Raw genomic sequence first — 17,917 nt, 5'->3', positions numbered from 1 at the left:
AGTATGACTTAAAGGTGTGTGTGAGAGGCCAAGATGATGTGGACCAAGGAGAAGAAGAGGCGTTATTGCCTATGCTACTCCAGCTCCTGTATGGGGCAAATGTAGTTCAAGAATAAGATGGGAAGTCATTAGCAGTGAGATCCACAACCCCCATTCCATAGTCCCTAGAGAGAGCTAAAACAGTCATAAGAGGAAGTTCTAAGAAGAAGAGGAAGATAACTCACAGAAAAGAGTTTGTCAAAAAGCCCTCAACCATGAAACCAGGTAGCACTGCAAATACCTCCAACTGCACATATGCCAAATTCTCCTATATCCAGCTCTAGCAGGCTTTGTGACATTATCCTAAAGAGCATTAAGCCAAGAATTCCTACAACTTTCTGAGATACAGCCCAAACAGGGTTGGAATGAAGTGACAAAGATTATGTCCAGAAGAAGGGTTCAAATGTTCCAGATCACAATTAAGCAACAAGTCGGGTACTGTGTACATTAATGATGTATAACCTGGTGAATGAGAATGAGAATGTGCCAGCTTGTGCTGCTGAAGGTAGATTACCTTGTCTTCAATGTGTCCGGGGCAGAAAGCTGTCAGGAAAACAGTTTTCTGCCAGCTCTCTGAAAGCTATCAGGAAAGGATAACTCAAATCCCACACTTAACATCAGCAAAGAGGGCTCCAGAGTATGCAGGGAGTCTGTATCAATATGAGAGACCATGTCTGGAGATACCAGAAGATGGCAACAAGCTCAAAAAGAATCAGAAAGAAGCTTCTCAAGACCAAGCTGACACTGAAATAAGAGTGGCCCTTTCCTTGCTACACATGATTGGCCTTACACAAGTACTTACAGTGCTTTATAGTATTATTATTCATACCACTTGAAATGTTCTACATTTTTATTAGGTTTTCATGTGATAGACCAACAAAAAGTGGTACATAATTGTGAAGTCAAAGGAAAATGATAAATGGTTTTCTAAATTTATTACAATTCTATCAGGTGCACTTACTGCTACACATCTTAATGTAATGACACTGGGGAACATGGACAATTTAAAACTCAACTTGTTTCCTCAATTCTGTATGTTATTACTTTTTATTGTGTAGTATAGCATTGTGGTTAAATCTATTCAAATTAAACTTATGCATGATATTTTTCTTTCTGCAGAGCAAGTCATAAATTTGGCCTAAAACATTTCCCACAAACAAAATCTTGGATTCTTTTTCTTATTTTTGTTAATTTGAAACCATATATGAGAGGATTGAAAATCGGAGGAATCAGGAGAAATTCCATTGCCATAAAATTCTGGACACTTTGTGATAAATCTCTTGAGCCAATGCGCATGTAAACCACATCAAAAAGCAAAGATACAGTAAAAATTATTAAACAGAACACATGTGGTAAACATGTCTGCATAAACTTGCTCATGTCCTCTTTGGATTTTAGGCATATTTTGATCATATATATATAAGTCCACACAACAAAAACAGCATGGCCAAAATAAAAAATATAATTAAAACCTGGAATAATATTAGCTGCAATTGAGGCAGAACAAGCCAGACTGTTAATGAACCAGTTAACACAGTAGATCTTAGGTATGTTTGAGCCACATAACCTTGAAGTTGATGTTATTGTGCTCATAAGCATGAGAGAAAAAGGAACAAACCAAGCAAAAACCACAAATAAACTAATTCTTTGTTTAGTCATCACAGAGTGGTACATCAGAGGTCGACATATGGCCACATATCTGTCATAGGCCATTAAAGCTAAAAGGGAGAAATCAACACTAGCAGACGAGTGCAACACATAACCCTGCAGAAGACACCCAGCATGAGAGATAACCTGAGTGGGAGACAGAAGGTCATGGAGGAATTTGGGGTAAAATCCAGCCGTCCCATAAAGTCCATTGATGCACAGGTTACAAAGGAAGATATACATGGGTTCATGAAGGCTTTTATCCCCAATGATTGTGGCAATAATGGTCACATTTACCAATAGAATCACACAGTAACACAATACAGTGACAGCAAACAGAGTGACTCTGTAGTTTGCTGTGCCATTTAACCCTGAAAGAGTAAGCATAGTAATTACTGTTACATTATCCATCATATAACATTAATCATCTTTAGGTCATTTTAGTGCTGCAAAACAGAAACAATAAAAAATTGATTGTTCACAGCCTGATTAGGGGGAGTAAAAACGTGGCATCCTGTTCTGTGTCCACTGACCCCTTTCATGATGTGGAATTATTTGCTTATATTTTCTCGTAGCAGTAGCACTCAGTGACGTTGTTAACATGGGACTTCCAAACTTCCAATCACGTCTCAGTTTTTTTCATTGTAAGCCGTCCACTGACATTTACCTAAAGAAATACAATAAACATAGAGTATGTGTCCATTGTTATTTATGTATTTATTTATTTAGAACAATAACTGCTGAGATGTAGTAAGACAGATTGTAAAGTCTGTGGGCTCTTTCATGTTCTAAGCAAGCTATGCAGATATGAACACTTCCAGCTATGCAAAGAGCGTTTCATGCATAATTGCATAGTACAATGTGTAATGTGTCCAGAATTTTGTAATGTGATGCATGCACGTGTTATTTAATGCATTTATAATGGGGACACTAATGCAAATACTGTGACACAACTCTGAATATTCAGTTTACAGAAGAACAGTTTCTTTCTATTGTCAGTAAACTGTTAAATGGCAGTGGAGCGCAGTGATGACTTTTTTTTCTCGTGATAACAAAATAATTTATCTAAATCCAAATGAATGTTTCAGATTTGCAGATTACAACTAACGTCTTAGCCATCAGAGTTTATGTTGTAAAACAGTCACTCATCTCCAGCACCACACGGATCCCCTGATTTTTCTCAGATGCTCCTTCAGGTAGCTTTCCAGTGTACACTTGCATATTCCATGCATAGCTAGATTTTGCATCACAGGCTATCCATATTTTGATGCCATACTTGGACAGCTTGCTGGAGATATACTGTTGGAAGGGACAGCGACCCCTGAATGGAACAAGGTGCTCATCTACAGTAACATTGGGGCCAGGGTTGTACAACAAAGGTAGGATTTCCACCAATTTATCCCATACGTCTCTGATTTGTAGCTAGTTTGTCTCTTTCACGTCGTCCAGCTCTGGTGTCGCGGTTGACAAATCGGATCACACAACATATCATGTGAAATGTCTCCAGAGACATTGCTGCTTGAAAGATTGGCCTTCCATTGTCTTCATTCCATAGACTTGCAGTTGCTTCTCCCTTTGACCTGTATCAGCTAATACCAGAATTCCAAAATAAGCATGCCAATCAGTGTGATCCAGTGGCTTCCATTTCCCTTGAAATACACGCCTCCCCTCCAAGTTAGTCATGTCGAATATAATCCTCTCTATCGATTAAATCATGATTGAATATCATCAATTCGTGTGATGCCAAATCTTGTAACAGCTTCTTACCCACATTAAAGTGTCTGGGTCAAAATGACCTGCAACATCATCTTTATATACAAACTCTGCACAGACATTTCAAGACACATCAAAGTGTCCATATTTTACACACCAGTTCATGATCCCAGATGAGGAAAAGTCACAAACTTTCATGAAGAAAAAGAAAGGATAACCAGTACTTTGGTCATCAAAAAAACTGAAATGGGTCAAATTGACCCATAACATAATATGAAGCTTAATTATCCAAATAGCAGTGTTTTGAACAAGTCGGGTAAATTTACCAATGGAAGGTTCCTTTCTCTGTCTCTTTCCCCTTCTTCCTGTCTTCCCCTCTTTTTCAATTTTCAACAAGATTTGAACAACCTTTTGGTGAAATAAAGAAAAAGATGTGCAGGTAATTACTGTAGCAGTCACAGGTAAATAAACTGCATAGATAACGACATGTTCCTCACGTTTCAACCCTTAACACAGTGCGATGTAACATTACGATACCCCACATTAACTGGTGGTGGATGGGGAGGCCATCTTGAGAGGTCTGCACTCAGCCCATTACAGATGTTACCTGCATACTGTTTGCATATATGTTTTGCTTAGATAAAAACTTGTTTAAATTTTTCAGATTTGATGAAGATGAAGCAAATGTAATGTTAAATTAGCCAGTGTTGACCTGTCCATAAAATGACTCACACAACAAATATTTTAGTCATGTTAATAATATTACCATTGGAATTTATTAATGAGAAATGTAGCATCCTCAGTTTCATTTTTGTATTGCTCATAACAGACAATTCTAATATATGTACACAACAAATTTTTTTTCGCAGCTGGGATTTAGCTGGACCAATTGTCCATAGCTGGTTTTGTTTCAGCTGGACAAACAGGTCACCTACCCTTTGTCGTTCTTTGCTAGAATAGCAGTGTATCTTCGCCAGAGTTGTTGATCAGTATTAGTTATGTAGTTTTCTGTAATAACTTTATTCAAACCTGGTTGTGACAGTATAAATATACTACTACTATACCTCAGTTAGAAAATATTTACAGTGTAATTTTAGCATTCTTGCTCCATTGTACTTACAAGTATGTATTGTCATGCATTATGCATTTTAGTGTTGTAAGTCTTTTTCTATTTGCCTGTGTTGTTTTTATTACTATAGGCTAACTTAGGGAGACAGAGGTGTTTTTGGATAAATGAATAACACAGCAGCAAAAAAACCTATAAATACTCCACACGTAATGCAGCATAACTTCAAAAGCACAACTAAAAATATGACGTTAGGCATTTCTTTATTTTTGTTGGGATTTACGACTACATTTGTTAATGGGATAACACTAAACAAAGTGGACAATTTAAAACTCAATGGATGTTATTTAGTCAGTTTTATATGATACATAATAACTCTATGATGTTTTATATAATTCTATATGTTACAACTTTGCATTGTAAAACCGAGCATTGTGGTTATTCATAAATGCCACTGCATGATACTTTTTTTCCTGCAAAACAATTATTACATTTGGTCTAAAAACAATTGCCAATTAGAAAATGTTGGATTCTTTTTCTTATTTTCTTTAATTTGAAACCATATATGAGAGGATTGATAATCGGAGGAATCAGGAGAAATTCCATTGCCATAAAATTCTGGACACTTTGTGATAAATCTCTTGAGCCAATGCGCATGTAAACCACATCAAAAAGCAAAGATACAGAAAAAATTATTAAACAGAACATATGTGGTAAACATGTCTGCATAAACTTGCTCATGTCCTCTTTGGATTTTAGGCATATTTTGATCATATATATATAAGTCCACACAACAAAAACAGCATGGCCAAAATAAAAAGTAAAATTAAAACCTGGAATAACATTAGCTGCAATTGAGGCAGAACAAGCCAGACTATTAATGAACCAGTTAACACAGTAGATCTTTGGTATGTTTGAGCCACATAACCTTGAAGTTGATGTTATTGTGCTCATAAGCAAGAGAGAAAAAGGAACAAACCAAGCAAAAAACACAAATAAACTAATTCTTTGTTTAGTCATCACAGAGTGGTACATCAGAGGTCGACATATGGCCACATATCTGTCATAGGCCATTAAAGCTAAAAGGGAGAAATCAACACTAGCAGATGAGTGCAAAACAAAACCCTGCAGAAGACACCCAGCATGAGAGATAACCTGAGTGGGAGACAGAAGGTCATGGAGGAATTTGGGGTAAAATCCAGCCGTTCCATAAAGACCATTGATGCACAGGTTACAAAGGAAGATATACATGGGTTCATGAAGGCTTTTATCCCCAATGATTGTGGCAATAATGGTCACATTTACCAACAGAATCACACAGTAACACAATACAGTGACAGCAAACAGAGTGACTCTGTAGTTTGCTGTGCCATTTAACCCTGAAAGAGTAAGCATAGTAATTACTGTTACATTATCCATCATATAACATTAATCATCTTTAGGTCATTTTAGTGCTGCACCACAGAAACAATAAAAAACTGATTGTTCACAGCCTGATTAGGTGGAGTAAAAACGTGGCATCCTGTTCTGTGTCCACTGACCCCTTACATGATGTGGAATTATTTGCTTATATTTTCTCGTAGCAGTAGCACTCAGTGACGTTGTTAACATGGGACTTCCTAACTTCCAATCACATCTCAGTTTTTTTCATTGTAAGCCGTCCACTGACATTTACCTAGAGAAATACCATAAACATAGAGTATGTGTCCATCGTTATTTATGTATTTATTTATTTAGAAATATACCTGCTGAGATGTAGTAAGACTGTGGGCTCTTTCATCTTCTAAGCAAGCTATGCAGATATGAACACTTCCAGCAGTGCAAAGAGGGTTTCATGTATAATTACATAGTACAATGTGTAATGTGTCCAGAATTTTTTAATGTGATGCATGCACGTGTTATTTAATGCATTTATAAAGGGGACACTAATACAAATACTTTCACACAACTCTGAAAATTCAGTTTACAGAAGAACAGTTTCTTTCTATTGTCAGTAAACTGTTAAATGGCAATGGAGCGCAGTGATGACTTTTTTTTCTCGTGATAACAAAATCATTTATCTAAATCTAAATGAATGTCTCAGATTTGCAGATTACAACTAACCTCTTAGCCATCAGAGTTTATGTGGTAAAACAGTGACTTTTCTACGGCTCAACAGTTAATACAGACTCTTTAATGTGCTGCATGATTTTATCAGTTTGCTGGTGTGTCAGCTTGTGAATTTGGGGAACCCAGCTACTGCAAAACTGTTTATGGGGATTAGAAACTTTTAAAGTGTATGCAACAGTCACTCGATCCAAAAACAAAATAACAGCCAAATTCTGTTTTTGCAAGTGAAACCTTTTTTTTATCAGTCTTGCTAATCCAGTCTTGTGCTGGTGATTCATATGGACCTACTTGATTTTTTGTTAAAATCACCAAGGGCCAACGGGCTGTCTTGCGCTGGCAGCTGTATGTCGCTGTGATTTTGTCTAGATTGTCAACTCCTTCTTTGGTGGAGTTATAGTCCAGGATCATTCGTGGCTTCTTGTCTTCTCTTGTGCTCAGAAATGCATCTGTGTGCATTGTGCTCATGACGAGAACACTCCTTTCTCTTTGGGGAGTATGAAACAACTGTTCCTTTCTCAGTGAAAACAAATATTGAGGAATGCAGAGATCTTCCCTGCATCTTCAGAATTTCACTGGGAAGTTCTGGCTCATTTCTTCTGATTGTTCCCAACATAGTCAGCTTTCTCTTTTGAAGTTCATCTCCAATGCGGTAGGATGTGATGTTATGACCTTGCAGCCCTTCACTCATGGATCCCCTGAATTTTCTCAGATGCTCCTTCAGGTAGCTTTCCAGTGTACACTTGCATATTCCATGCATAGCTAGATTTTGCATCACAGGCTGTCCATATTTTGATGCCATACTTGGACAGCTTGCTGGAGGTATACTGTTGGAAGGGACAGCGACCCCTGAATGGAACAAGGTGCTCATCTACAGTAACATTGGGGCCAGGGTTGTACAACAAAGGTAGGATTTCCACCCATTTATCCCATACGTCTCTGATTTGTAGCTAGTTTGTCTCTTTCACGTCGTCCAGCTCTGGTGTCGCGGTTGACAAATCGGATCACACAACATATCATGTGAAATGTCTCCAGAGACATTGCTGCTTGAAAGATTGGCCTTCCATTGTCTTCATTCCATAGACTTGCAGTTGCTTCTCCCTTTGACCTGTATCAGCTAATACCAGAATTCCAAAATAAGCATGCCAATCAGTGTGATCCAGTGGCTTCCATTTCCCTTGAAATACACGCCTCCCCTCCAAGTTAGTCATGTCGAATATAATCCTCTCTATCGATTAAATCATGATTGAATATCATCAATTCGTGTGATGCCAAATCTTGTAACAGCTTCTTACCCACATTAAAGTGTCTGGGTCAAAATGACCCGCAACATCATCTTTGTATACAAACTCTGCACAGACATTTCAAGACACATCAAAGTGTCCATATTGTACACACCAGTTCATGATCCCAGATGAGGAAAAGTCCCAAACTTTCATGAAGAAAAAGAAAGGATAACCAGTACTTTGGTCATCAAAAAAACTGAAATGGATCAAATTGACCCATAACATAATATGAAGGTTAATTATCCAAATAGCAGTGTTTTGCACAAGTCGGGTAAATTTACCCATGGACGGTTCCTTTCTCTGTCTCTTTCCCCTTCTTCCTGTCTTCCTTTCTCCTTTAATTTTCAACAAGATTTGAACAACTTTTTGGTGAAATAAATCAAAAGATATGCAGGTAATTACTGTAGCAGTCACAGGTAAATAAACTGCATAGATAACAACATGGTCCTCACGTTTCAACCTGTAACACAGTGCGATGTAACATTACGATACCCCACGTAACTGGTGGTGGATGGGGAGGCCATCTTGAGAGGTCTACACTCAGCCCATTACAGATGTTACCTGCATACTGTTTGCATATATGTTTTGCTTAGATAAAAAGTTGTTTACATTTTTCAGATTTGATGAAGATGAAGCAAAGGTAATGTTAAACGAGCCAGTGTTAGTTATGCAGTTTCTGTAATAACTTTATTCATAGCTGGTTGCGAAAGTATAAACATCCTCCTACTATACCTCAGTTAAAAAACATTGTGTAATTTTTGGATTCTTGTTCCATTGTATATACAAGTATGTATTGTCATGCACTATGCATTTTAGTGTTATAAGTCTTTTCTTTTTTTCACAGTCTATTAGCATGTGTTGTTTTTATTACTATAGGCTAACTTAAGGAGACAGAGGTGTTTTTTTGATAAATGAATAAGACAGTCAGTTAGTCAGTTTTATATGATACATAATAACTCTATGATGTTTTCCATAATTCTATATGTTACAACTTTGCATTGTAAAACCGAGCATTGTGGTTATTCATAAATGCCACTGCATGATTTTTTTTTTCCTGCAAAACAATTATTACATTTGGTCTAAAAACATTTCTCAATTAGAAAATGTTGGATTCTTTTTCTTACTTTTTTTAATTTGAAACCATATATGAGAGGATTGATAATCGGAGGAATCAGGAGAAATTCCATTGCCATAAAATTCTGGACACTTTGTGATAAATCTCTTGAGCCAATACGCATGTAAAGCACACCAAAAAGCAAAGATACAGAAAAAAATTATTAAACAGAAAATTATTATACAGTGAAAATGGTTATACAGAACATATGTGGTAAACATGTCTGCATAAACTTGCTCATGTCGTCTTTGGATTTTATTTTTCATATTTTGATCATATATATATATATATATATATATATATATATATCCTCACAACTATTAATGAGAAATGTTGCATCTTCCGCTTTATTTTTGTATTGCTCACAACAGACAATTCAAATATATGTACACAACAAATCTTTTTGGCAGCTGGGATTTAGCTGGACCAATTGTCCATAGCTAGTTTTTTTCAGCTGGACAAACAGGTCCCCTACCCTTTGTCGTCCTTTGCTAGAACAGCAGTGTATCTTTGCCAGAGTTGTTGATCAGTATTAGTTATGCATTTTTCTGTAATAACTTTATTGATACCTGGTTGTGACAGTATAAATATACTACTACTGTACCTCAGTTAGAAAATATTTACAGTGTAATTTTTGAAATCTTTCTCCATTCTACTTAGAAGTATGTATTGTCATGCATTATGCATTTTAGTGTTGTAAGTGTTTTCTTTTTTCATAGTCTATTTGCATGTGTTGTTTTTATTAATGTTGAGTAACTTAACAAGACAGAGGTGTTTTTTTGGATAAATGAATAACACAGCAGCAAAAAAACTATAAATACTCCACACGTAATGCAGCATAACTTCAAAAGCACAACTAAAAATATGACATTAGGCATTTCTTTATTTTAAGTTGGGATTTATCACTACATTTGTTAATGCGATAATACTAAACAAAGTGGACACCTTAAAACTCAATGATTGTTGTTTAGTCAGTTTTCTATGATACATTAAAACTCTATGATGTTTTCCATAATTCTATATGTTACAACTTTGCATTGTAAAACCGAGCATTGTGGTTATTCATAAATGCCACTGCATAATATTTTTCTTCCTGCAAAACAATTATTACAATTGGTCTAGAAACATTTGCCACATAGAAAATGTTGGATTCTTTTTCGTATTTTTGTTAATTTGAAACCATATATGAGAGGATGGATAATAGGAGGAATCAGGAGAAATTCCATTGCCATAAAATTCTGGACACTTTGTGATAAATCTCTTGAGCTAATGCGCATGTAAACCACATCAAAAAGCAAAGATACAGAAAAAATTATTAAACAGAACATATGTGGTAAACATGTCTGCATAAACTTGCTCATGTCCTCTTTGGATTTTAGGCATATTTTGATCATATATATATAAGTCCACACAACAAAAACAGCATGGCCAAAATAAAAAGTAAAATTAAAACCTGGAATAACATTAGCTGCAATTGAGGCAGAACAAGCCAGACTGTTAATGAACCAGTTAACACAGTAGATCTTTGGTATGTTTGAGCCACATAACCTTGATGTTGATGTTATTGTGCTCAAGAACGTGAGAAAAAAAGGAACAATCCAAGCAAAAACCACAAATAAACTAATTCTTTGTTTAGTCATCACAGAGTGGTACATCAGAGGTCGACATATGGCCACATATCTGTCATAGGCCATTAAAGCTAAAAGTGAGAAATCTGCAACAGCAGACGAGTGCAACACAAAACCCTGCAGAAGACACCCAGCATGAGAGATAACCTGAGTGGAAGACAGAAGGTCATGGAGGAATTTGGGGTAAAATCCAGCCGTTCCATAAAGTCCATTGATGCACAGGTTACAGAGGAAGATATACATGGGTTCATGAAGGCTTTTATCCCCAATGATTGTGGCAATAATGGTGACATTTACCAACAGAATCACACAGTAACACAATACAGTGACAGCAAACAGAGTGACTCTGTAGTTTGCTGTGCCATTTAACCCTGAAAGAGTAAGCATAGTAATTACTGTTACATTATCCATCATATAATGTTAATCACCTTTATGTCATTTTAACACTGCACAACAGCAACTGCATTTCTGTTCATCCCGTTCTGTGTCCACCCACCTCTTACAAGATGTGTAATCATTTGTTAATATTCTGTTATCAAAGTAACACTCAGTGACGTCAATAACATGGGACATAAAACTTCCAATCATGTGGCAGTTTTTTTATTGTAAGCAGTCCAGGGACATTTACTGTAAATATACAGCATGTGTGCTTTTTATTAGAAACAGTAACTCCTGGGACGTGGGTCAGTCAGTCCTGATAACTCGCAGAACAGAGTTTGTCCAAAAGAAAAAAAAAAAAAACAGACTAAGAATCATTCCAGGTAATGAGAATAGGGAAACAGGACACAGGGGTAGACACACTAGCAACCCACAATGGGAAGGAAAGTCATTATAAAACAAGAATAGATGGATGATGTGAATCATGTGTGATAACCGGTGCCGGCTGAGGAACAAAAGCCAACAGGGACTAGAGAAAGACTGAGGTGGAACTGAGTGGTGGGAATTCTTAGCTGGCAGGGAATTGAACTGCGGGGACACATACAGACATAAGTTGACAAAATCAAAAGACACAGGAAAGAACTACATCTAACAAAAGAAGTGAAAAACCTAACTTTTGACAGGACTCCACCCCTCTAGATCGCCAAGTGGCGACCTCCCTACCTGCATGGGTTGCTCGGAAGGGGTTTGACTGGCTCGGTCAGCTGGAGGACAGTTAGTGTGGGGTGAGTGGAAGGTGGATCCAGACCTGACAATGCTGGAAATAAAAACGCTAGCCTGATCAGACCGCACATGGAGGAGGGGAGATTACGAGCCGCAAGGTCATTCTTAATGCAGTCAGCTAATCCCTATATATATTTATCATACAGTGTCTCCTCACCCCAATTGGTAGAGGCGGCGAGCATACGAAACTCAATAGTGTAGTCAGTTACTGATAGAGAAGCCTGAAAGGGCTTAAACAGACTGGATGCTGCTACTCTGCGAGATGCTGATGGGTTGAACAACCAGGTTAGTTAGTAGTTATTTAATGCAAAGGGAATAAAACAAACAGAAAACGCTCACTGCCGAAGGCAGTGGGAACAACTACCATTTAAAACACAAAACTCTTACTACAGAAGGTTGGAGGAACTAACAAAAAAATTTGGAAAACAGAAACTAACTAACAAAAACGCAGAGACTAACTCACTCCGAATAGCTAACTAACTAACAAAACAAACTACAAGACTGACTAACGCCCTGAGAAGATTCTCAAGCTGGTGGTTAGGAAAAGGAATGAGAATAGGGAAACAGGACATATGGGGAGACACACTAGCAACAATGGGAATGAAAGTCCTTATAAAAGAAGAATAGATGGATGAAGTGAATCAGGTGTGATGACCTAACTTCTGACAAATTCTTCTATACCCAGCACTAGAACCAAGGGGTCAGGAGGGATACCCTCTTCAAATCTTCAACCAGCTTCAGACAGGACTTCTTTATTGATGAATAGGCACAGAAACAGACAAAGCCGCTAAGAACAGGCTCATACAAAACTGCAGGACAATGGAAGCCACAATACTACAACCCACTGCAGGCTTTGGGGCTCGTGACATCCTGCTTAAGAGCATTAAGCCAAGAATTGCTACAAATGTCTGAGATACAGCCCAAACAGGGTTGGAATGAAGTGACAGAGTATGCAGGGAGTCTGTATCAATATGAGAGACCATGTCCGGAGATACCAGAAGATGGCAACAAGCTCAAAAAGAATCAGAATCTTGCTACACATGATTGGCCTTACACAAGTACTTACAGTGATTTATAGTATTAGTATTCATACCACTTGAAATGTTCCACATTTTTATTAGGTTTTCATGTGATAGACCAACACAAAGTGGTACATAATTATGAAGTCAAAGGAAAATGATAAATGGTTTTCTAAATTTATTACAAATACATATCTAAAAAGTGTGACATATGAATACTTTTGCAAGGCGCTTGTATGCCATTTTAGTGTAAGGGAATGCAAACATAACCATAAACATAACACCTGAAACTGCTGTTATGGATCTATCCAGAATGTACAGTCTGCATCTGTCTGTCTCTACAAAAAAGAGATATGCAATGTTTACTGTATAATATATGTCCTGGCAAAAAACCTGTGCGTGTACAACCCCAATTCAAAAGAAGTTAGTACGATCTTTAAATATTAATAAAACAGAATGCAAATCCCATCAACCCATATTTTATTCACAATAGAACATAAACCATATATCAGATGTTGAAACAGAGACATTTTACCATTTCAGTGAAAATATTAGCTAATTTTGTATTTGATGGCAGCAAAACACTTCAAAAAAATTGAAAGAGGGTGATTTTTACCATTGTGTAACATTCTCTCTGTTATGATCCAGCCCTTTGGTTTCACTTCCTGTTTTGGACTCTTAGTTTGTATTCACATCCTGCGTAGTGTGATCAGCTACTTTACATTCATGGTAATTTCTTTGTTTGTCTGCGGACCCCTGCCTGAGATCTTCCTCAAGCCTGCTGCTAAACCAGTTTTGCCTATTACCGGTCTGTTAATCTGCTAAACTTGCCTACCTGCTAAGTGGCTAACCGGCCTGCTGCCTGTCTGATCAGTCTACCCACTAACTCTTCACATTGTCTACCTTTCTATAACCCATCCCTCCAGACTCCATCCAGGTTCCTTCCCCCATGTTCTCTGTATCGAACTACGCAGTACGCACCTGCAGCGTGGCATTCATCCCTGGTACGCCATTATCCTTCTCCCCTCCACCCGCCTGGTCATCCGTTGTTTAACCTCCCTCCTGGTTTCCCCTTTTGTCTGGCTCCCGACTCACTCACCTGTCCATCCAATTACACTCAGTATTCTTCATCACCTGCTGTCACTGCCTACAAAACAGACTCAGTCTTCCACCCCTGACTACTCAGAATAGTCCAATCCCGAAACCAGACACACCAGCCTTCAGATCACCATCACAGTCCTGGGCCTTTGCTGCCAGATTTTCTGTTTTAGGATGCACCAAATGTTTTCTATTGCTCAAAGGTCTGCACTGCAGACAGGCCAGTTCAGCACCCGGACTTTTCTCCTGTGAAGCCATGCTGTTGTGATGATGCATTATGTGATTTAGTTTTGTCTTTCTTATGTTGCTCTAAAACCTCTATGTATTTTATTCCATTTATAGTGACATAATAGGCACTAATGCACCTCAATACCATCAGAGATGCAGGCTTTTGAACTGTCCACTGATAACAAGCTGGATGGTTTCTCTTTAGTTCGCATGAAACGATACCCATGGTTTCCAAAAAAGAATTAAAAATTTTGCTTCCTCTGACCACAGAACACTTTTTCATTTTGCCCCAGACCATTTTAAATGAGCTTTGGCCCCCAAAACAGTGGCCATTTGTTTTTTAATTGGTGGAAATTAGTATTCCAGCCTTATGTCGCCTCTATTCCAACGTTTTTGAGATGTGTTGCTGCCATCAAATTCAAAATGAGCTAATATTTTCCATGAAATGTTAAAATATCTCAGTTCCAACATCTATGTTGTTTATGGTCTATTGTAAATAAGATATGAGTTTATGAGATTAGCTAATAATTGGTTTTTAATTGCATTTGCACATTGTCCCAACTTTTATTGAATTGGGGTTGTAATAGGTCCATAAAGTTTAAATTTAGTACCTCCACAACACCATCTATCATTTGTACCAATGATAGTTAATCACCTTGTTAGTTCTATAAGCATTTAAACATTTGCACAGCTTTCATCATTTTGGCTCTGTATAGCACTACGATGTACATGAAATAAATCGATGTCCTAAGAGTGTAGATTTTCAACCTAAGCATTTATTCTGCATCTGATTAAATCAAGAAATATAACTTTTGAACATGTTATAGTATTATAATGAAAGAGAAAAATCCTTTAACATAAGTAAACATAATCTATTCTTGTCCATTGTATTACTGTAACAAGATTCAAAACAAATTATATTTACTTCATGTATGTTTTTGAGTGCACCATATTTGTAAAGCACAGAGAAGACAGTCATGATGTGGACACGAATAGCTGCCAAAAATAAATATTTCTCTTAATAATTAATTAAGGTAATTATTGATGATGTGACTGTTGATTAAGCTGCAGATTGAATTCTGAACATTTTAATACTATACTACTCATATTCATCTGGCTCAAATTAATGACCTACCAAAAACAGGCATTTATGTCTGAAAATAGCTGCTGTACAGAAAATTGTTTCACTTATACTTATAGACTTAAATTTATATGGTAATTTTGAATAAAACACAGAAAACACTTGCCAGATTTCCAAATGTGTTGCTCAGTGATGGTCACCCAGTTTCTCAAAGAGCATTTCAGTTTTGTGAGCTTCTTCTATTTTACACACTGTTTATCTTTGTTGTTTTCATCGTTGAAGGCTAAGGAAACAAGGTGTATTTGGATTTATAAAAACCATAACAACAAGCAAATTTTCAATACTTAGTTAATGCAGAATTACTTTATTAAAACAGCTACAAATGTGAAATAAGGCATTGCTTTATGATCAGGTGTTCTCATTGCTACACATCTTAATATAATGACACTGGAGAACGTGGACAATTTAAAACTCAACTTGTTTCCTCAGTTCTGTATGTTATTACTTTGTATTGTGTAGCATATCATTGTGGTTAAGTGTATTCAAATTACAGGTCTGCATGATATTTTTCTTTCAGCAGAACAAGTCATACATTTGGCCTAAAACATTTCCCACAAACAAAATGTTGAATTCTTTTTCGTATTTTTGTTAATTTGAAACCATATATGAGAGGATTGATAATCGGAGGAATCAGGAGAAATTCTATTGCCATAAAATTCTGGACACTTTGTGATAAATCTTTTGAGCCAATTCGCATGTACAACAAATCAAAAAGCAAACATACAGAAAAAATTATTACACAGAACACATGTGGTAAACATGTCTGCATAAACCTGTTCATGTCATCTTTGGATTTTAAACAGGTTTTGAGCATATATATATAAGTCCACACAACAAAAACAGCATGGCCAGTATAAAAAGTATAATTAAAACCTGGAATAACAGTAGCTGCAATTGAGGCCGAACAAGCCAGACTATTAACGAACCAGTTAACACAGTAGATCTTTGGTATGATTGAGCCACATAACCTCGAAGTTGATGTTATTGTGCTCATAAACAAGAGAGAAAAAGGAACAAACCAAGCAAAAAACACAAATAAACTAATTCTTTGTTTAGTCATCACAGAGTGGTACATCAGAGGTCGACATATGGCCACATATCTGTCATATGCCATTAAAGCTAAAAGGGAGAAATCTGCAGTAGCAGACGAGTGCAACACAAAACCCTGCAGAAGACACCCAGCATGAGAGATAACCTGAGTGGGAGACAGAAGGTCATGGAGGAATTTGGGGTAAAATCCAGCCGTCCCATAAAGTCCATTGATGCACAGGTTACAGAGGAAGATATACATGGGTTCATGAAGGCTTTTATCCCCAATGATTGTGGCAATAATGGTCACATTTACCAACAGAATCACACAGTAACACAATACAGTGACAGCAAACAGAGTGACTCTGTAGTTTGCTGTGCCATTTAACCCTGAAAGAGTAAGCACAGTAATTACTGTTACATTATCCATCATATAACATTAATCATCTTTATGTAATTTTAGTGCTGCACCACAGAAACAATAAAAAATTAAGTGTTCACAGCCTGATTAGGTGGAGTAAAAACGTGGCATCCTGTTCTGTGTCCACTGACCCCTTTCATGATGTGGAATTATTTGCTTATATTTTCTCGTAGCAGTAGCACTCAGTGACGTTGTTAACATGGGACTTCCAAACTTCCAATCACATCTCAGTTTTTTTCATTGTAAGCCGTCCACTGACATTTACCTAGAGAAATACTGTAAACATAGAGTATGTGTCCATTTTTATATACTAATTTATTTATTTAGAACAATACCTGCTAAGATGTAGTAAGACAGATTGTAAAGTCTGTAGGCTCTTTCATGTTGTAAGCAAACTATGGAGATATGAACACTTCCAGCAGTGCAAAGAGGGTTTCATGCATAATTACATAGTACAATGTGTAATGTGTCCAGAATTTTAAATGGCAGTGCAGCGCAGTGATGAATTTTTTTTTTCCGTGATAACGAAATAATTTATCTAAATCTAAATGAATGTCTCAGATTTGTAGATTACAACTAATGTCTTATCCATCGGAGTTTGTGCAGTAAAACAGTGACTTTCCTACGGCTCAACAGTGAATACAGACTATTTAATGTGCCGCACGATTGTGTGAATGTTTTACTTTAGTTTAGGAAGCGTACCAACTTACTTTTGCCAGGATGTCTATGCTTTCAGTTTGCTGGTGTGTCAGCTTGTGAATTTGGGGAACCCAGCTACTGCAAAACTGTTTATGGGGATTGGAAACTTTTAAAGTGTTTACAACAGTCACTTGATCTAAAAGCAAAATAACAGACAATTTCTGTTTTTGTCAGTCTTGCTAATCCAGTCTTGAGCTGGTGATTCATATGGACCGACTTGATGTTTTGTTAATTATCCAAATAGCAGTGCTTTGCACAAGTTAGGTAAATTTACCCATGGACGGTTCCTTTCTCTGTCTCTTTCCCCTTCTTCCTGTCTTCTCTTCTCCTTCAATTTTCAACAAGATTTGAACAACTCTTTGGTGAAATAAAGAAAAAGATATGCAGGTAATTACTGTAGCAGTCACAGGTAAATAAACTGCATAGAGAAGAACATGGTGCTTACGTTTCAACCTGTAACACAGTGCGATGTAACATTACGATACCCCACATTAACTGGTGGTGGATGGGGAGGCCATCTTG

At 37.1% G+C, this 17,917-nt stretch overlaps 4 protein-coding genes and 1 pseudogene across 4 annotated transcripts; all 5 read right to left on the bottom strand.

Annotated features, from left to right (window-relative positions):
• Window positions 1-1,164: 1,164 nt before the first annotated feature.
• On the bottom strand, window positions 1,165-2,100 carry LOC137133470 (olfactory receptor 5F1-like). Its single transcript, XM_067517134.1, has one exon. The coding sequence runs from the start codon at window positions 2,098-2,100 to the stop codon at window positions 1,165-1,167; it is 936 nt and encodes a 311-aa protein (XP_067373235.1).
• Window positions 2,101-4,963: 2,863 nt separating this feature from the next.
• On the bottom strand, window positions 4,964-5,887 carry LOC137133469 (olfactory receptor 6E1-like). Its single transcript, XM_067517132.1, has one exon. It carries the CDS (start codon window positions 5,885-5,887, stop codon window positions 4,964-4,966), a length of 924 nt encoding a protein of 307 aa, XP_067373233.1.
• A 208-nt stretch (window positions 5,888-6,095) lies between these two features.
• Window positions 6,096-7,782, bottom strand: LOC137133468 (piggyBac transposable element-derived protein 4-like; annotated as a pseudogene).
• A 2,307-nt stretch (window positions 7,783-10,089) lies between these two features.
• Window positions 10,090-11,013, bottom strand: LOC137133467 (olfactory receptor 8D1-like). Its single transcript, XM_067517131.1, has one exon. It carries the CDS (start codon window positions 11,011-11,013, stop codon window positions 10,090-10,092), a length of 924 nt encoding a protein of 307 aa, XP_067373232.1.
• A 4,759-nt stretch (window positions 11,014-15,772) lies between these two features.
• On the bottom strand, window positions 15,773-16,708 carry LOC137133466 (olfactory receptor-like protein COR2). Its single transcript, XM_067517130.1, has one exon. The coding sequence runs from the start codon at window positions 16,706-16,708 to the stop codon at window positions 15,773-15,775; it is 936 nt and encodes a 311-aa protein (XP_067373231.1).
• Window positions 16,709-17,917: the final 1,209 nt, after the last annotated feature.

The sequence above is a fragment of the Channa argus genome, chromosome 9, assembly GCF_033026475.1.
Source record: "Channa argus isolate prfri chromosome 9, Channa argus male v1.0, whole genome shotgun sequence".
NCBI lineage: Eukaryota > Metazoa > Chordata > Actinopteri > Anabantiformes > Channidae > Channa > Channa argus.
Note: the sequence above shows the minus strand (reverse complement) of the source record. Positions and strands in the feature narration are given on the sequence as shown.